The following is a 21,187-nucleotide window of genomic DNA, read 5'->3' on the forward strand; positions in this document are numbered from 1 at the left end:
TGCACAACCTGATTTGTCACCTTTACAACTAGTTATAATCAGTAAAGCTAGATAAACAGTTAAATATGGGTAGTGCCCCAAGTAATAAGACTCCTCAACAAGGAGTCAATGGAAGTCAATCAGTAGGTTTGTGTCCCTTTAGCATCAACAGCTTGACCAAGCTGATCCTCCAGTTGTTCAGTGGGGTTGATGTCTGGAGTCACAGCAGGTTATTCTGTCCTCTCCCCTCCCATGTTCTAGAGCTAATCTATAATCAGAGTGTTCAGCTGTGTTCCCTTATTCAATAGGAGCACAGTCCTTAAAAGTTATGTATTGTTTTAAAGGCAGATGAGCAGACTTGTGTATTGTAGGAATTTTAGGTTTCTGGGTAGATATTTCTTTTCTCTACTGTGTTTTCTTGTGTTTTTAGGTTTCCTGGCAAGGTCTTGAAAGGGAAAAAATACAAACCCCTTTTTCATTACTTCTCCAAGGTTGGTAGACTGTGTAGCAGATCTATCTATCTATCTATCTATCTATCTATCTATCTATCTATCTATCTATCTGTCTATCTGTCCGTCTGTCCGTTTGTTTGTTTGTTTGTTTAACCGTAATCGATCGAAATTTTGTCATGATCTCGAACATTTAAATGAAATGTTCTCCCCTCCCTCTCTCTGGTTTTTGTGAATTTGTCTGTGTGTGTATGTTTCCCCATTCCCTCCCCGTCTACAATTGCGATTGATTAGGCTGACATACATTATGGAGGTGTGCAAACAAGTAAAAGCGCATGAAGTCGCTGCATATTATAGCTGACACTACCCGTTAGCTAACCTGCACTTTATGACACCATGGCAAGTGCCGATAAAGGACACACGGTATCTTCAAGCTGCTCCTGCTTCTATTAATATTTTGCGTTCCCGGTGAGTTATGTGAACAACGTTCGCGTTGTTGACAAGACGGCCACAGTGTGTACGATATGCTATGTGCGTGTACCATACCTGGCCACGGGAAACACTACAAACATGGCAGGGCACATTCGCCGGCATCACAAAGATTTAGATTTGACAACGGGGAAAACACGATGACTGGTCCAGCCAACTATTCCATCCTCATTTGCAATAAAGCTTCTACAGACATCAGCTCGTGCGAATGCTTCAACTAACGATGTAGGGCTATTTATAGCAGCAGACCACAGTCACTAGATGGCAGGCACCCTTTTTGACTTCTCATTTTTGTTATTATTGTTATTTTGTTTTTTTAACTTGACTGAGGACAAGATTATTTTTACATCTTTGTTGTAAATATTAAAATAATTTCAAATTTGACCATAAGTGTCTAATGTGATATATTACACAAGAATAATGAAAACTGCATCACTTAAATGTAGCCCATCTTTTGACATAAGACTTACTGTACAAAAGTTAATGAAAACAAATGATCATAGACAAGACAAGTCTAAAAATGTCAGAGGTCTTTGTGCTGTAAGAAAAAGAGAAAAATATCGAGAGTCAAATCAAATCGTGACCCTAAAATCGAAAACCAAATCAAATCGAGGATTTGGAGAATCATGACACCCCTACTATCTATCGCTCGATCGATATAGATATAGACAACCTTTATATTTACAATTCACCAACAACACATAATCTCCCAAAAGGGAGTCATTTTTCTACACATCATTACTTTATGGTTTACAAAGCAATATTTCAGACCTTTACCACACATACTGTTATCGCCCCCCACCACCACTGTTTTATTTATGTTTCCTTTTAATCTCTTATTGCCTGTAGTGCGGGGAGAAAGGAGCATTTCAGGTGGTGACGGATAATTACGTCAAGGAGGAAGAGGGCACTGGAGTAGTCCACCAAGCACCTTACTTTGGAGCTGTGAGTGTCATATTTAAATTTTGCTTTTGGTTTTCTCTGTTTGCTGCTTTTGAAAGTACTGCTAATTATCGTGTTGAAGTTGTCTCTAATGTTGGTCATCATTAAAGTACAGTCACTTCTTGGCATTAAACCTATGGTTGTGGAAACTGTAGCTACGTGCTCCATATTTAATAAACACATTTGGAATCACAATTGTTGGCATATGATGTAGAAAAACAAGGTAAGGACTAAAATGAGTTAATAATATTAATAGAAATAATAAAAATTGCAGAAATATGGTGTTTTGTGGTTCCTGAAAGCATAGGTGTCCATCTGTTCTGTGCACTGTATTGGCTATTTGTCTTGATACCCTTGGTCATTATATTTGCACTCCACCTGTTACCCGTCAGCCTCATTACACCCACTCTCCTCCTTTAATTACAGTATAATACACAGCACTCGCTGGGTTTAATTTAGCATGAATAAACTAAAGTATGTACCCATCACAAGAGACATGTTGCTTCTACTGCGTTTGTATTGCAGTCCTGTTGCCCATACTGAGTCCACTGAGCAGGAAAACCAGGTCACTTTTGCTCTGTCTTAACTTTTCCAGTAAACTTAAATTTATTTCTATGTTTAGTTTGTGGATTTCTTTTTCCTTCCAGTGCCTCTTCTGGAGATTGCATCATATAAAAATATGCTGATCACTCAAACTCAACTTAAATGTTTGCAGATAAAAACTTGAAGTCAAGAGTCAAGTAACTGGTTCAGAACAGCATTTTTGTGCACTCGATGTAAAATGACATGTATTCTGTTTGAGGAAGGATTTATTAAACGTCTGTTCAAGAGCATTTTGTTCTACTTTTTTTCGTGATTGGAAAATGCTTAAATCTCGCTTATTCATTGTGATTTGTCAGGTTTCCATTCAGTAGGTAAGCTATTCTGATGAGTTTTTATTGGTTGGCTAGTTGGTTTCTCCATTGAAGGCAAGTGCAAAAAATGCCCATAAGACAAAATAATAATAATATGAACATATTGAGAGTAATCAGATGTATTGGGGCATTGCTAAAAGGTAAGATGTCCTTGTCCTGGGTAGATGGATGCGACTCTTAAAAGCTGTGTGTGACTGTGGCAACTAGTTTTGCCTATTTTACTGCAGTTTAGCATCTTTAGGATTGTTAGCTACACTCTACAATTTAACACTTTTCTTAAATTTACATTTAAATGTCTGGGTTACAGGGCTTAGTGGATGTTTAGTGGTAAGATGCACATTGATTGATTCTCTTAAAAGGGAAAAAAAAAAAAAACTGAAACAAATGCTTTCACTGGAGATATACAATAAGAGGAAAAGCACTGCCAAACTACATTTTTCAAATTTTATTTTGTTATGACTAGATGTGAAATGACCCCATGAGTCATTGATCTTGGATCCTGACAGGGTGTTTGAATACAAATTACATTTAGAACTGGGTAGTGCTCATATCTTTCATGCATAGCTGTCACATACCAATAGCGCTTGTTTCAACACTGTAAAAAGTGTCCAGCTCAACAAGGAATTTAATATGCAGTCATAACATACCTTTTAAACTCGTAAAACAGGTCTCCAAAAGGGCTAATTATACGATGCACTTATGTGCAATATTATCGAAACTTGATATTGAGTTTGTCTCTTTATTAGCATTAAATTTAGTAATTTAATACATAATAATTTAATCAATTTTTAAGATTGTTATCCATTCATGAGTTTTTTTTTTGTGGGAAATCAAGAAGAAAACATTAATTGGATAATAACATCACCCATTAAATCCAACTCTTAACTGTGTTATTCTGCTTGCAGGATGATTACAGGGTGTGCAGTGAATACAACATCATCCAGAGGGACCAGGCTCCTATCTGCCCTGTGGATGCCTCTGGCTGCTTTACTTCAGAGGTCACTGACTTTGCAGGACAGTATGTCAAAGTGAGTGACACATCATGCATTTACATGGAGATACGGTTTGCTATTCTACTCTTGCTTGAAGCCACTAGTTTGATACTCAGGACAAACACCTCAACAATACTTCTATATGTTTTACTTCATATTTAATTTTCAGTTATTGGTACCCAGTCCCTACTTGCTCTCATTTTCTTTTGGTTTATTGGTGAAAATGCATCTTTCCATGATGAGTTTTCCCCTTTTTATTTATGGGATATGTGCACTTTTCTCCTTGCTGTGTGCTGGGTGCTTTAGGAGCGTTTGTTATAAAGCATATTTAGTTGTAAAACTTGGTGAATCAGAGCAGCGTGACAAAGTTGTGTTAGTGAACGTGCTGTCAAAGCACTTTATCATGGTTTACCAGTGTACTGGATACCCTTTTGTGTTCTGTCACACCCAACTGCATTACCATCCTAAGTGCATAGTGAATTAAAAATAGCAGTCGTACACGATGTGATCACTATTTCACATCCTGGTGCCGAGGCCAGGGAGTGGACTGGAACTGCCTGGTCACTAACAGTACAGCGTTAGCTAATAAAGAGCATGCAGCCACAGTTCTCCGAGAGTCTGTCATAATCCACTTTGGAAAAGTGTTAAAACGTAGCGCGAGTTTCAAGGCTGTCTGAGACATTCTTTACTGCCGCATAAAAACACCGAGGTGATCTGAGTGAGCGTCATTCTCAACGCGGGCAACGTGTGAAAGCAAGAGAGCAGTTCTTTCTTTTTCTTCCCCCTGCAAGCTCAAAAACAAGCCCATTGTTTTACACATCATGAGAGCTGCATCTTACACCCAAAAGAGCTTGCAAGTTAGCAGCTCTAGTGGCAGAGTTAGGGTTCAGAGCCCATCACCTTCCCGCTGCCGTGGAACCTCGTATGACAGTCGAGGACGCTCTGGTTATCGCGGAACTGCTGTTGAGTTGGGCACAGAGATACACCAGCAACATGCCAACGAGAAGGAGGAGATGCAGGAACTCAATGTTAAGTTTGCTGGATACATCGCAAAGGTCCAGGCACTGGAGCAGAGAAATGCCGCCCTTCAAGCTGAGCTGGCTTCGCTGCAGAGCCGTTACAAGGGAAGCCCCACAGGCATTGGGGAAGAATATGATCTTAAGTTCAGGGAGTTGCGAGAGCTGATTGAGACCCTGACTAATGAGAAAGGAGCGGCTGATATTGAACGAGGCTACATCGAAGAGGAGGTCGAAGTGTGGAAACTAAAGCTGGATGAGGAGCTGGCTCTCAAAGAAGAAGCAGAAATGATTCTGCGGGAGTTTCGCCAGGATGTGGACAATGCCACACTGCAGAAGGCTGAGCTCGAGAAGCGCATAGAACAGCTTGTGGCTGAGATTGAGTTTCTCAAGAAGCTGCACGATGAAGAGGTGGCTGACCTAATGAAGCAAATTGAGGATTCAAAGATTACGGCTGAGCTTGATGGCGATCGCCCTGATCTGGCTGCTTATTTGCGCAACATGCGTGCAGAAATAGAAGCCGTTGCTGCCCGTAACGTCCAGGAAGCTGAGAAGTGGTACAAGAGCAAGTTTGACACCCTCAAGGAGCATGCTGGGAAACATGAGGAACAGATGAAGACTATGAAAGACGAGATTACAACCTTCCATAACCAGGTGACCGACCTACAGAACCAGATCGATGGCCTGAGGGCTCGCAATGCCGCCCTGGAGCAGCAGCTGGAGGAAATGGAGATCTCCCACATGGATAAGGTGGGGACTCTAGAGAGTGTCATTGCTCAGTTGGAGACCCAGCTCTGTGACACCAAACTGGAGATGACCAAGTATCTTCAAGATTACCAGGAACTGCTGCATATTAAGCTGAAGCTGGATGCAGAGATTGCAACCTACAGGAAGCTGCTGGAAGGAGAAGAACAGAGGCTTGGAATTACCAAAGATGTCTAGAAATCCAGAGTGAGAGTTGTGGCAAGTCCAGAACAATCCCAAAGCAGACCTGCAGTGCACCATGAAGCAGAAAGATCTCTTCAGTGTAATAACAAGGACTCTAAATAGTTTTTTTCCCCATCTACTCCATGATCTCTAGACTGGGTATGGTTAAAAATGTTCAGCTGCAGTGAGAAGAGCTTTGGTTAAGCAACAAAGGATTCATGTACACCTATGTTGCAGAGATGCTAGCTTTCACTATTTGTTTCCTTTATTTTGCTTTTTGCAAACAAGAAAATGATTAAGACATAAGGCCAAATATTTAATATTTCTCTGTACCTCTGCACAGTTTCAGATTTTCTGTTGAACAAAAAAAAAAAAACCTCTTTGTACAAGAATTTTATTGGGATTATGATACCCAGCCCACTTTTATCCCCTGTCATTTATCATCATCACATTTATATATTTGCTTACTTGCCAGTCTTTTACAGCCTCCATTACTGAAAATGTTTACATCATTTTCTACAATCACCTTGTGTCCTTATCATTCCTCTTCTGCGTCTCCTCTCGTTTCTGTTTGGCAGTCCTCGTTTCTCCTTGTTCCCATCCCTTTTTCTTTTTTACTCCTGCAGAACTCCTTCTAAATTTACCTCCCTCACTCTTCTTGCCAAGTCAGCCCTGCTGTCATTCCTGTCACTTCTCTCTGCTATGGATCCTCACTTTTTTTCCCATCACACTGCCACACCTGTCCACATTTTGGAATCTTGCTGCCTTTACAATGAACCTCTCAACTCGATGCCAATGAAGCAGAACTTATAACCTTAGTGTTATGATTGGTCTTTACAGTAATTCAATTTTATTTTCAATGTTTTGATGACAGACAACTGTTGACCATTTACTCTAATGATGACTAAGTATTAGTTAATAAAGATTTATGTGAGTGCATACAAAATGATGCAGTGATCATTTTTTCCTGTGTTGACCTCCTTGCTATACTTGATACTTTGGTACAATATTTATTTTATTTACTCCCAGTTTTATGCTGTTTCAGCTCCAGCACAGTGAATATGCTGAAAAACAGCGTTTACAAAGTCAGGCCTAATTAATTTTAGTACATTTATTAAATCAATTGGTTGTATAGGTGATCGGTTTTGTATTTATACTGATGATCCAACCGTTTTGAAACCCTGGCCATGTGCTGCTTCAGTGAGAATGATGTTTGAGTAGTTTATCATGTTAATTCTCTCTTGGTTTGTAGGTTTACATTAAAAAATCATCATCATAATCATCTTTACAGATCCATCTTCATGTTTTAATGAGTTTGGTTCAGACAATAACAAAATTTCTTCCCAGCTAAAAATAGGTATGAAATAAATAACCTTATCTTTAGGAAGAGGTCAAGACCAAACCGTCTGCTGAGCACCTTTCTGAGTAATTATATTTACGAGCTGCCTGTGAATTGCACTGTTAGAAGAAGATGAAGTGTTATGTGGTGAGCCACTGATGATTGCATATGAAATTGTTTGCCATAAATGGTAAACAGCATCACAAAACACACAAGTTTTCTGTTTGGGGAGTTTTGTCACTGGTCTGGGTTGGCCGTGCACCAAGTGATATTGTGTTTAGGGATTCAGAGGCTGCCGTCTCCTTGGAAGAAATTTCACTCGAGTTTCTTCCACCCTGTTTAAAAGGTGCAGGATAACTGTTACTGTAAATATGGCTAAGAAAAACAAATTATTATGATCTTTAATATTTTTGTACTACACTATATGTTAAATAAAAAAAAACTGACAAATAGGTTTATCAGAAATGAAGGGGACCAATTCTTCCATTAATAGAAAGTAAAGACAAATCCTGCAGGTGCTACAAAACAAAAATGCTGACTAGCTTTAGAGTTAATTGCAAACTAAAAATAAATCTTTTTTCCTACTTCTAGTGGATTAACCTCGCTTGTTGTGATGTGAAAGTATTCCAAGGCCTGTTCATGCTCAGAGAAGTCAAAGCCAGCCAGAGTTAAAGTTGTTGCGCTAGACTTCAACTAGAGGAGAACAAAGTTTGGCTTTTTCAAATGCCATTATTTTGTGTTTCTTTTTAAGGATGCTGATAAGAACATCATCAAGTGGCTGAAGGAAAAGGGTCGCCTGGTCAATGCAAGCAGTTTTAAACACAGTTACCCCTTCTGCTGGAGGTGAGACATACAGAATTCACTCCAACTCTTATACATCTGAGCCCCATCAATGCAGTCCTCTGACTCACGTTCACAGCTTCATTTTTACTGTTAACCATTTAATACAACTGTTAAAGAATAATCCTCCATGGTGGAAAAGATGGGAAGAGGTAGCAGATGTCAGACCTGATGAAATTACATGATTTTCTCCTCCTATACCAATGGGCTTTTTTCATAATAGAAGATTTAAAGGTCAGTGTTTTGGACCATTTAGTTTTGCTATTTCATGTAGTGCTTTTATGGTCTCCGGACAGAATCATTTCACAGCAACTCTCTCGCTCCCGCAACACTTTGTAACCATCAAGGATGTGTAGAAACGCACACATTTAACTTTTCACTGGCCCAACTCACTTTTTCCACTTGGATCAGCTGCAGCTTGACCTGAACAAGATCAAATAACCTACGGAGATGTGCTCCTTAGCCACAAAAAGAAACAGCCATGTAGAGCTGGGTTGGGTGTTACAAACCACTACTATCATTTGTCATCAGTTACTTTATTGCAGGTTAACACAAACTTGCATTTAAATATAACTTGGAAAATTTCTAATAAGCAAGAAGAGAAAGAGGAACAAAGAAACAAATTTAGTTTTACTTTGTTCACAACAGAGGGAAGGATGGAGCGTGAAATAAACAGTAATGCAAACTCTGCGCCATCATGGTGAAGAAGAAGCTAAACCAGAAGGCAAAGCTCTCTATTTACCAGTTGATCTACGTTCCTACTCTCACCTATGGTCATGAGCTGTAGGTTGTGACCAAAAGAACAAGATCGTACATTCAGGTGGCTGAAATGAGTTTCCTCCGCAGGGTGGCTGGGTTCCCCTTAAACTCTGTCATCCGGGAGGGGCTCAGAGTAGAGCCGCTGCATCGAGAACCTTCATCCCCACCTCCACATTGAGAAGAACCAGTTGAGGTGGCTGTGGCATCTGGTTAGGATGCCTGCGTGACTCCGCCCTGGTGAGGCGTTCTGGGCATGTCCCTGTTGGAGGAGACCCCGGGGAAGACCTAGGACATGCTGGAGGGATTATATCTCTCGGATGGCCTGGGAACACCTCGGGATCCCCCCCGCAGAGTTGGCAAATGTGGCTGGGGAGAGGGAAGCCTGGGCTTCCCTGTTTAACTGCTGCCCCTGACACCCGACCCCTGATAAGCGGTAGACAATGGAATGGTATTATTCATTGAAATGTGTCTAAAATTGACTTGGATTTATTTATGTGATATCTATTGACTACTGCTGTCAAAGTTAAGCTTTGATCACTCATTAATCCAAGTTCCTTCAGCTGCATATATATATTTTTATTTAATAAAACACCACACACATTTATATATTGTGTAGATAAACTCAGTAGTAGCACGTGAATAATTTTCTCTCAATGAATTTAAATTATTGTTGGAAAAAAATGTCATGTTTTTCAGTTTGTAAAAGTTTCGTTTCATTGCAGAGCATGCAGTCAATGGCCATATGCATTTTAGAATTGACAGCTGTCTAATATTCATCTCAACCCACATTAAAATGTAAAACAAAGAGGACACTGCCTTAACTAATCATCAACACTAATCTGGCTAATAAAGCTGTGTTGACTAGCGATGAAGATGAGATGTGACACACCCACCCCAACTAAATTTTCTGTGATATTGTAATTCTCAGTGTTTGCCTTGGAAACGAAAGACTTTAAGGATTTTTTTAACCTGGACAGTGACTGCAAAGACCTTTTTAAAGACATACAGTATATTCATTCAGACAAAAAACAACATTCATGATGAAATACAACTTTTACTCCACACATGTTCCTGTATTTGAACTAAATTTTCCTATTTTTAACTGATGATCAAAATGATGATTTCTAAATTAATTTATTGACATTGAATAAATATATATGTGTAGCCTTAGGTTCTATTTATGTATTGAGCTGTTTTATTTTTCAGGTCTGACACACCCCTGATCTACAAAGCTGTCCCCAGCTGGTTTGTGCGGGTGGAACACATGGTGGAGAAACTGCTGGACTGCAATGGAAAGTGCTACTGGTAAGATCTTTTCTGAACTATGTGATAACTGGCTTGGAGTTCAGTGACAGTAAAATGGCAGCGATGAACTCTTTCCCAAACAAGTAGTCTTAAATGCTTGGAGCCAAGACAGATATCAGATACAGTCCCAAAACAATTACATCTGCAGTGCTGCACCACTACATCAAGTCATTGGCTTGTCTCTGCAGGACAGTCATCACTGGGTGGAGAAATCATGAATGGGAAGGTAATACATTTCAACTGAAAGAGGTTGCCGTGTCTTTACTAAAATGCTCAAGGCATTTTACCCTCTTGTTACAGAAGTTAAGCTCACAGGGCCAACTTTTTTTTTGTAGAAAACATTAGCATGGTGCTAATTGTAAAGAAAAAATAAATAAATAAAAGCATCAGCATGACAGCTTTGCTAAGTGGTATTACCCGTGGTGCTCCCAGTGCTCTTTCCTGAGCCACAGTAGCTGCCTCTGGTAATGGGACTGTCAAACTGAGATGAATGACTAGCCGTTAGGAAGGTGAAGACACACACACACACACATATTGTGGCTGAGATGCACACGCCACTTTAAAGGCAACGGTCCTTATCTACAAAACTGGTTTTGTATAATCTCGGCCAGATAATTTGGAAAACCGAGCTGAAATGCATGTAGTCCATTACCCCTTACTCTTATAAGAAAGGTGGGCAAAATGTTGTTACAGTACAGCCCAACCAAACTGGCCTTTTCAAGCTATTCTGATTCTGAACATAATCATCAGTAGAGTTAGATCTGCCCTTTCTACAGCATTTTCAGCATGCAGGATATTTCATAATCCTAAAGAAGCTGGTTTACTGCTCTCTTGTGAGAAACAAGTCTAAGTTTTTATATCTTGACTACTAGTTGACTGAATGTTATTAGTTAAAAAGAAAGAAATTGCAATCAGTCTTTTCAGAACTGATGAAATTGTAGATAAATAATAACAAGATAAGGACTTCACTTGCATTTTGAGTGAAAATTTTTTTACAGTGACATTCAAAGCTAACAATGGCAAAATTCAAAAGAAAAATGTATAATCCATGGATGAAAGTATTAAAAACATGTAAATAAATGGATAACTGCACATTGTCATGAAGAGGAGAGAGTACTTTTTAACATTGCTGATGACCACATTCTCAGTGATTTTCTTAATTTCCTCTTTATTCAGTGGACACTCGAGCTGAGTGTCAATAGTTACATGATGTCTCCAGATGCCTGTCAGAATGAGTTAATGACTGATAGAGTGCTCATAGGGAAGTTAATATCTTTTGAGGCTCAAAGTGAAGAAAGTTTAGCCTTATTAACATCATTTCAGGACATTAAGACTTTGACAAAACATGCTGAATACCATCAAGTCCTGACAACAATTTGGATGAATTCAATGAAGAATCTGGATGTTGTGTCCTCTTACACTGCTATATTATCTGCCAAGAAGGTTATGTTTTTTCCTTTGTTTATCTACACAAAAAGTGGATTTTTATATTTTGTTTTTCTTATTTTTTTTTGTCTTGGTTTAACTTAGATTCCATAAAGTTTTTGTGAGTGATCTGGAAAGAATTGTGGACACAGGAATTTTTAAAAGGATTCTTAACAAGCTGCTTGGCCGAGGTCAGCGCTCTCCAAGTGCTTTTCAGTCACAATGTAGACATCATTAACTACAGTATGTAGCTACACGTGTGATGCTGCTTTCCAGCGAAGGCATCTTTCAAGCTGTTGTTGTTCACAACCTCTCCATTGATTTAGTTCTTCCTGTTGTCAGTAGTCTCCTGTTTGCAGGTTCCAGCAAGCACTGGCTTGGCTCTATATATCCCATTGTCATTCGCAGCATTTATGTAGATGCAGCTATTTGATCTTTAATCTGATAAATGACCAACATTTTAGGGGGTGCAGAGATTTAACAAAGGTAGAAACATGGTGACGGCAAAGGTCTTTGATGGCCTTTTTTTTATTTGAAAGATTTTAGTAGAGTTGAGGTTTGTTTCATATCTTTCAATGCAATCTATTCCGGATTAGTAAATCCATTGAGGACAGGTCAGTCTCCCTCACAGGCTCCTGGTCTGCTGCTGGACAGAGCATAGAATGAACTGAGCTGTAAAGATCCACCTATACTCTCCACTTGTTCAGACAGCAGCAGATGCAGGTCCGAGTGGTTATGAGTTTGTACTGACGTTAGGATAACCAAAACTTTTCTTCTTCATTTATATTTTGCGTAGATTAGCAGGATTTTATTAACAATGTGCCAGACTATAGCCTACTCCATGGAGCACATGTACACACCTAGGGCTACAGGTGAGCTAAATGCTAAATTAACAAGCACCTACTAACCTCCAGAGAGATGTAGCAGAACTATTGTCACCTGAAGGAGGGAAATTCAGTTTGTCAGTGATGAACTTTATCATCTAAAGAAAGCAGCATCGCCTCTTTCAGCAACAAATAGACGCACGTCTGACGTTAATTTTAGTCGGTGAGCTGGCGAACACCTGTCGGTACTAAAGGAGAGCATTGATTAGCCTAGTAGTGCCCAATTCAGGCGCACAAACATACATGTAGTGGAGTCCCCCTTTCTCAACACCCTTATTGAACCAAGCAAGGAAGTGGGGATGATGGTTCTCTCATTTAAACTGCACATCTTTTGGCTTTAACTTCAGTTAAAGAGAGTAATCTGCATGCCTTCCCCATGCAGCCCTCCTATTTGCAGTGTGCTCCAGGGTACGTGTGCGGGTCAGTCATGCTTTTGTGCCTGCAGTTATGGCGCTATTATACAGGTATTCCTTCCATGGACCCATTATAACCAAGTGAAAAATAACTTCTATGCATACATACATGCATAAAGGTTAGGAAAAACAAAAATTAGAACAATGTTTAAAAAAAAAAAAAAATCATGGGGTCAAAATGTTACAGGTAAGATAAACAAACTGGGGTTGCCCTTGGAAGAAGATCTGTGCCAAGGACTACTGCTTGTAAATGATTGAGTAAGACTTTCCAGCATCTGCAGCTTACATTTGAACTATTAAAGAGAGCTGAATTACAGATCAATAGTCTTCTTAATACAACTTTGTTGTGCTTTTGGATTAATAAAGGGTTGAAACCGTGATTCTGCTCCGGTGCAACACAGATGAATAAACTTTGACAAAACTTCCATAATGAGTTACAGTTGCTTAGCTATAATGGGACATTCACTGAGTCATTTAACCCAATCTTTTATTAATTCCTTATTTTTTGTCATTCTCCCTTCCTCTGACTCAGCTGGCTTCACTGGCCACATCTTCTCCCCATCTGTTGTTTGAATCCAAGCCTGTCATCTGTGACTTATGCTGGAAGCCTTAACACGTTAAATAAATGTTCTGTCTTAAACACAAGACTGTATACTTTAAATTCTACGTTTAGCATAAACTGAGAAAAGGAGGGTAAAGAATAGAGACTTGGTGTTGAGCAGCAGCAGAAGAGAAAAAAAAAGAGGAAAAAAAATCATTAAATTGATATATTAGGTGCCTAAATAGAAATGACTCCTGCAAATGGGAATTGATGAACTCTTTGCTTAGCGCGTGGATCCTGGCGACGATTTATACTCCCCACTGCACTGTTCTCCTGAGCAGCAGCAGCAACAGCAGCAGCAGCAGCATGGCCTGGTGCAGCAAGAAAAATGAGAGGAAATACAGAAGATTGAGAGATGGTGAATTAGAGCTGGAAAGCAGCTCAGGCAAAATGGGAGAAGGAAAGAAGAGAATAAGGCAGTACAGAGGAAGATGCCTTGGAGGAGATGTTAACCTTTATAGCTAAGCTTCATAAGGAAAGAACTTTAAGTTTATTTTCATGGCTAAAAATAAAGAAGTGGAAGCCAATTCAGGAAAGAGAGGATATTTGGTCATGAGAAACTTCACTGCACATTCATGTACAAGATATGTGCACTCTTACTCTCAAAACAATGTCTCTTTTGAAGTGTTGGTTGAAAGGAAATTTACAATTTAAAACTGAATAAAAGAGAAAAGTAACTTCTGAGTTTGGTATTTGGTTGTTGCCATCTTGGACAGTCAGTCAGAGTTAAAGTGATCACATTTGGAGTCCACGTCTTGTGTCCATCAATGTTATTTCAGTTATATGGACTTCTCAGACACAGTGGCTTTATTCAGTTTGATGATGAGGATGATGATGCTCTATGGTTAGACGAATCTAAAATTCTTTGTGCATGACAGCTCCATCTGTAAAAATCACAGAAAGAACATATATTTAAACATTTGTACAATTTGTGTGTGGACAACAGTTTTGGATCGGTAAGATTTTGTATTTTTTATTCTGAATTGCTGTTTCTTATGAACTTGGTGACAACAATTTTCCTCTGTATTTTACTATTCTATTCAGACATGTGAAAGTACATCATAATCTGTTTCTGCAGGGTTCCTGAGTTTGTGCGTGAAAAGCGTTTCGGAAACTGGCTAAGAGACGCACGAGACTGGGCAGTTTCAAGGAACCGTTACTGGGGAACACCAATCCCCCTCTGGGTCAGCGATGATTTTCAGGAGGTCAGCACAACAAACACACATTTAAATGGTCTTAATGCTGCTAATGTGTCTTGGTATTCTCTAGAGATCACTGTTTGTCTGTGGCATAAAGAAATACTAAGTCACTAATTCTTCTCTGACGGAGCTGATAGTAGCGTTGGCGACACTCGGCATAATCTGGGCTAAGCACAACCAGATATGATTAAAAATTAAGAAACTTTTATTAACCGTAGAAATGAGCTTTGTATGAAAACTATCTTGTACCTAAATTTCCACATTTAAAATTTAAATATCGCTGACCTTTTTGACATGAACATAACTACACATATCTGGTCTGTTTTGTGTGTGGAGGTGTGTGTAGGAGAGACTTGGTTACATAGCAGAGTTAGGTGATCGTGGTGTGGAAAACTGAGCACAGCATAACTCTGAGCTGCATTCAGTCAGCGCCCCTCAGGCACCATCAAACAGTGCCTCCATAAAGTCAGCAATGAATGATTCATGAATGTAAACAGCAAATAAACACGCATCAAAATATGTTTGGTTTCCTGTCAAGCCAGTTAAGACAGCATCAGAAGGTTTCAAGACAAACAGTTATTGAGGTTTAATGGAAAGAAGACATGGGAAATAAAGGGAGGATGGGGAAGGAAGGAATTAAGCAGCCAAGGAGATGAGGAGGTGAAAAATGAGAGATGAAAAAGAGGAGGAGAAAAATCGATGGAAGGAAAAAAAAAAAAAGAGGCAGAGAAGCGAGCCAAACTGTAAATGTTTGTCTTATTATGGATATATGTTGCCAAACTCTGCTGGCTACAGGATGTACACTGAACTGAATACAGATGTCAGAATTGGGTTATTTGAGCATTTGAAAAATGAAGAGTTGGTCCCTTGGCTGAAAGAGGGACAGCAAACGACCTGCTTGCTGGAAATAGCATTGTGACTGTTTCCAGAACACTTGCACTCCCTGGTGCCTCCTTCACACACCCTTCAGCAGCAAACCACACTCCCATATCTAAAGCCGTAAGCATCTTTGCGTCTGTGTTACTCTGTGTGTGGCTGTATGTTTTCTGTCTCGGTGTCTTATTGTTCTGTTTCCCTGTCCGTGGCTTGTCTGGGTGTGTTTGCCTTTACTACGCCCTCTTATATGTCTAACGGTGAGGTGCAGGACTGTATCTGGGCCATGTTACCTGGCATTGTGATAAAACTAGAACAGAGACTACAGGTTATCTCTCTGAGGAGACCAGATAACACACTTTATCATACTTTGTAAGGTGAAGTTACTCGGGAAGTGCATTGAAGAAGGCCTACTTTTAACTGTGTTTCTGATGCAGAGGTTCAAACAAAGTTAATATTTAATGACAACTAAAAGCAGGAATGAGCAATTTCCTGTCAGGGGACAAATAGTCTACTTCTTCCTCCAAATAACCCCTATTCAACAGAAACTTGGATTCTCAGAGCTAAACGTGTTGAACTGGCCAGAGTGTAAATTTTGTGCACATTAGGGTTCAATAAAGTATACCCATATGTTCCTCCAACTAGCAATGCCAACCAGATGGCCGTGGGCAGTTGTATGTGTACCACTTGAATTATGCACGCACCTTTCTCTGACCCACACACAGATAGTGATATTATATATATATATATATATATATATATAATACTATCTAATCTAATCTGTAAATATGTATCTAAAATGTATAAAATCAGTACAAATCAACAAGAGGAGCAGGATACATTCAATGAAGAATCCATGGTGTCTTTGTTTTATTGGTTTATAATGGACATCAGGTCATTCAATGTCTGTGTACAGACACAGTATTCATGTACCGTCATTATCTCTCTCACACACACACACACACACACACACACACACACACACACACACACACACACACACACACACACACACACATAAACACACAACTACAATGTATAAAGTTTATAAAACAAACACACAACTTTATACATTGTAGTTAGGGTGTCTTTACATATCAGATAACATGTTCATCTTTGTAAAATGTCTGCCACAATTGGGCGCTGGCTATAGCTGCACTGGCACCCATCATTATTTCTTCAGTTGAACTATCAAACTGCTTTTACTTGTCTGCCAGGTAAAAGCAGTTTGATAGTTTGATAATGCTTCAGTACGCAAATGCACTGTTATGTATAGTTTAAAATCCATACAGCTTTGTTGATGATTACGTGTTCAGTTGAACTCTGCCCGGAATAAAATGATTGGAAACAAACTGAATATCATCTTACTGAATAATTTTTCTTTTAAAAATTGTGTTTCTATAATTTAACAGTTTCTTTTTTTTGTTTGAGTGCTGTTTTGTGTTTTTGTTCACCCAAGTTATGCTGTGTGTGTATTGTTTATATGCATTCATCAGGTGGTGTGTGTGGGGTCAATAGCTGAACTGGAGGAGCTGACAGGAGCCAAAGTAACTGATCTACATCGGGAAAAGTGAGTCAGCCAATCAGCCATTTGAACACATACGGAGTCCATCAGTGTGTTTTGTTTTTTTTATACTTGAAAAAATTGATGCGAATTATTTTAGTCTTAACAAATTGCTGTTTTTGATATAAAATTAGTTCATATCAGTACATTTAATATGTAACCTGAGCACCCAAAGAAGTTAAAGCAGCACAACATCTTGAACATTTTCTTGCTGTCCACATCATCAGGCTTACTTTGTTATAGTTTCAAATCACTTTCATAATCATGTTAAAAAAAAAAAAAAAAAAAAATGGAAATGTTGCATAATTAAACAGTGGCTGCATTTTGTAATGATTAAAGTTGCAGCTGAGGGTTTAAGCACCTTCCAGGGTTTGAGTGAACAAAGTTAGAATGATCCAAAAAGTCAACATCCGTGCGATATATGTGCTCATTTTTAACAGTAAATGTCTCCGTTTTCCCTTTTTTAAGAGCCCTAGTCCCACCAGAAAGTAACACACTTAATCCCCCTCACCTTCTAACTAGGTGGCACTAAGTAAACGTTTCTGTGTAGCTAATGAGACACTGAGCAGTTTTCTGGCTGGTTTGTTTAGTTGAGCCAGGCTAATAAACCAGGGTTGTCTAGATCTGGTCCTGGAGGGCCACTGCCCTGCCGCTTTTTGGGTGTTTTCCTGCTTAAAACCGTCTATTTTGTGGTATAGTTTTTCATCAATGTTTTTTCATTGTGTCAATATTAACTTAAAAATTACAGGAAAGTATGTGATTTTATTTATTATATGTATTTGAATAAAATGTATAATTTTGTAGCCGTGGTTGTGTCCCGTGGCATGCACACATTCATTAGTGTTGTTAAGCAAGGAACCCAACTAAAGATTTGATAGAACTACATAATAATGAGAGGGTCTTAATGTAGCTGGCAGGCTGTATGGAGATGACTGGCTTCCTGTCAGCTGCTTGAATGTTACTAAAAGTTAGTGTTTTACCTTTGCATGAGCAATTTAAAAGAAAAAAAAAACTACCCATCCAATCCCAGCAAACAAGTACTCAGGTTCTGTGGACTCTGTTGCACATAAAAAAAAAAAAAAATCATTTGATCTGTCTAAACGGAGAGCAAACACTTCACAATAAGTTTCATATGAAAGATATATGGATCACCATAAAAAGTGTCAAGTGGTCACCTAATGAAGATTATAGCTCTGTACCTATTGTAAAACATTTTAAACCTCCAGAAATGGCACATTAACAACTCACGACTCACAAAATAAGTTTACCTCTTTTTGGAAAATGTCCTTGTAAGCACTCTCCCTTCCCTCAGCAGGCCTAAAATCCAAGCTATTAGGAGAAGCATAGTACTGCTACAGTGCAGATTGTTTTCAGAAAACTGAAGTTAATTTACTTTATGATCTTTAACTTGTGTTTTAATTAGTTATGTTGTTGTTAAAAGCAGTAAAGCTGCATCAGACTTGTTTCTTCAGCACAATTTACTAAAGAAGATTTTTTTCACCAGATGAATCATGAATCTGAAAGGATAAATGATGTCTCTGCATCTGAAAGCAGCAGCTCAAGTGTATTTAGAAAGTCTAACCACTTAAAAAGCCTGGATGCCCATAAATGTTGTGTACAACTGAACACTTTCTCTTTCTGTCCATGTTTTGTCTGTCCAGCATTGACAGCCTGACAATACCATCACGATGTGGTAAGGGTGTGCTGCGCAGGGTCACAGAAGTGTTCGACTGCTGGTTTGAGAGCGGCAGCATGCCCTACGCCCAAGTTCACTACCCATTCGAGAACAAAAGGGAGTTTGAGGACACGTTCCCAGCAGACTTCATCGCTGAAGGCATCGACCAGACCAGAGGATGGTAAACTGTGGATGAGACACTGAGACTGATGAACAGACAATGGCTAGGTTGCTAAAATGAACTATTGGCATCGTCAAGTTAACCAAATGTTGTCCTATCTTTTTTTTGCAGGTTCTACACCCTTTTGGTTCTCTCCACAGCACTGTTTGGAAAACCACCCTTCAAGAACGTCATTGTTAATGGACTTGTGCTTGCTAGGTCAGTCTTCTGACTTCACAGACAACTTTGATTAGAACCAGGAGTACACTTTCAAAAAGAGGATTAATTCTTATGATGTGTGATAAAGTGTGCTATAGATAAAGTTTGATTTGATTTAAGCCAATGTATCTTGTTGATTCAGTATCAGATCCACCAGTGAGTGTGATCATTCAGACTGGTTATTTAGGATAGTAACTGAACCTTTTAGCAAAAATCTTATTTTAGAGAGACTTAAAAGTTATTAACATCTAAAAGTTATCATTGCCTCATGCTCTCACTCAGGCTGTTTTGTACATGTCACAATTGAAATCAAATCGGCCCGAATAATTTCCCAGTTCTTTCCAACTTATAGATGAATGGAGTTACTTTGGAAATTGGCACCTTTTGTTACCTAAGTGCAATGATTATGAATCAATCTGTTTTAATTGAAAATCAGTTCTGAATCAAATCGTCCCCCCAAAAATAGGAATCAAATTAAAACTTGAGTTGTTGTTAGATACACATCCCTAATAGATAATATCTGTTGTTAGTTATTGGTCCAGCAGGAGGAGTGTGGCTCTTTCTCTGTCTTCTACTAGCTTGACTTTAATTTCGGCTTATCTGGCTTTTCAGGTTGCATTTATGTCTGCAAAGCACATTGTAAAAGTGTTGAAAAGTGATGATGAATAAGTATTTATTGTTGTAACAACTATTATTATACCCTGCTAACCACCTTCTTTTTTTTCTGCCCTCGTCATCATCAAGCCTTTACTCAAATTACTCTTTAATGTGTGCTGTAACATTTAGCTTTCAGAGGTGCTCTACAGCAAGGCTGCTTGTTCTCAGCCCTGGGGTCTAAATGTCGCTCTGAGCTCACAGGCCTGCTGACCTGGAAGGACTTGGCTAATTTGAATACCAAGTGCATGGTTCCCAACATGCTACTTTGTGCATGCATGCGTGTTTATGTGCAATAATGCCTTTGCTTGTCTTATTCTTGCAGCGATGGACAGAAGATGAGCAAGCGTAAGAAGAACTACCCAGATCCAGGACTGATTGTGCAGAACTATGGAGCGGATGCCCTCAGGTCAGCTCTGTGCTTGAGTATGACTGTGTGTATCTTCAAAACGTGCTTTTGCTTGTGTGTCGGTTGTAGGGTTGTGTGCTACCTCATGTTATAAGCAGGCACGGCTCTAAAAGGTCTGAATTGTTGTCAACACTTAACATGGTATCGTCCCTATTCCTGCACACACTAGTGCATGCTGTGCACTTGTCCTCCTTAGTACATTTTCTCCTTTGCCCTGAGCAGTAAGTGTTCTACGGCCATATGGCCTGATGAATAAACCACTATGCAGTTGCACCATATGCTCACATACACACTGAAGTGTGAGTTGCTAAGATAAAGAGCAGAAGGCGACAGTCTGTTTCTTTTCTCTACTTCTTCAAATTAAAGTTGCACCACACACCCATAATGGCAGGATGAGCAGCAGCAGAAGATGTTGAGTGAGAAGTGAGCATGTGATAGGCTAAAACAGACACTTACAGATTTTATTTTTTTTATTTTTTTATTTATTTTTTTTAGATTTCCAAACTTTGGTTAGGTGACAGCAAATCTTCACCTTTATTCATTCTAAGGCATCTTAAGTGTTTTTCAGAGTGTCTGGTATTGACATAATTTCTGTCCTGTTGCATGAAGTTGCATCATTTCAGCTTCGAGCTTCCAGAATGAAACTAGAAACATTGCCCTCATCAGCCAGAAGAGTCAGTGTTTACGTCTTCTTTTCCCCTGCTTTGGCCATTAACAGACTTGTCCTCCAAGTCAAGGGTCCATGCAGTGTAGGCTTTTCTTGTTTCCTGTGTTTGTGTCTCCTCTTGCTCTTCTGGCTTCTCTCACCTTACTTAGGACAGAGAAATCGATCTCGGCACATCCTAAAGGATGTCTCAATTCCTAACATGCGTCTGGAAGTTGGAGGAAGGCTAAAAGCTTGTAATCACAAGAATCCTTTGGATTTTTTTTCAGTATCTGTCTTGTATAGAAGCACTGGGAATATTTAACAGTAAATATATAGATCGCCATTTACACTTTTATACTAATCTGACATATTAAAATGTAGCTGAAACTCGTTCTTTGCCTGACTGGATTAATAAAACATGGAGTTGACATGTAATGATGTTATGGATGTTCCTCTTTAGAAGATACATATTTGATGCTTCTTAACTCAGTACTTCAGCAGATTCATTCAGTCA

At 39.1% G+C, this 21,187-nt stretch overlaps 2 protein-coding genes across 2 annotated transcripts in view; both read left to right on the forward strand.

Annotated features, from left to right (window-relative positions):
• The window catches only part of iars1 (isoleucyl-tRNA synthetase 1), a 57,804-nt gene that overhangs the window by 8,743 nt on the left and 27,874 nt on the right, over nt 1-21,187 (forward strand). The window contains exons 9-18 of the mRNA XM_079242508.1: nt 410-470; nt 1,767-1,862; nt 3,679-3,801; nt 7,799-7,890; nt 9,853-9,951; nt 14,353-14,479; nt 16,843-16,916; nt 18,572-18,766; nt 18,878-18,964; nt 19,944-20,027. Coding sequence (XP_079098634.1) covers nt 410-470; nt 1,767-1,862; nt 3,679-3,801; nt 7,799-7,890; nt 9,853-9,951; nt 14,353-14,479; nt 16,843-16,916; nt 18,572-18,766; nt 18,878-18,964; nt 19,944-20,027 — 1,038 coding nt within the window. The remainder of the gene's footprint in view (nt 1-409; nt 471-1,766; nt 1,863-3,678; nt 3,802-7,798; nt 7,891-9,852; nt 9,952-14,352; nt 14,480-16,842; nt 16,917-18,571; nt 18,767-18,877; nt 18,965-19,943; nt 20,028-21,187) is intronic.
• Nucleotides 4,587-5,723, forward strand: LOC306757561 (vimentin; the record flags this gene model as incomplete). Its single annotated transcript, XM_079242648.1, has 1 exon — nt 4,587-5,723. The coding sequence occupies one exon, from the start codon at nt 4,587-4,589 to the stop codon at nt 5,721-5,723; it is 1,137 nt and encodes a 378-aa protein (XP_079098774.1).

This window comes from Telmatherina bonti, assembly GCF_933228915.1.
Source record: "Telmatherina bonti genome assembly, chromosome: 6".
NCBI classification, from domain to species: Eukaryota; Metazoa; Chordata; class Actinopteri; order Atheriniformes; family Telmatherinidae; genus Telmatherina; species Telmatherina bonti.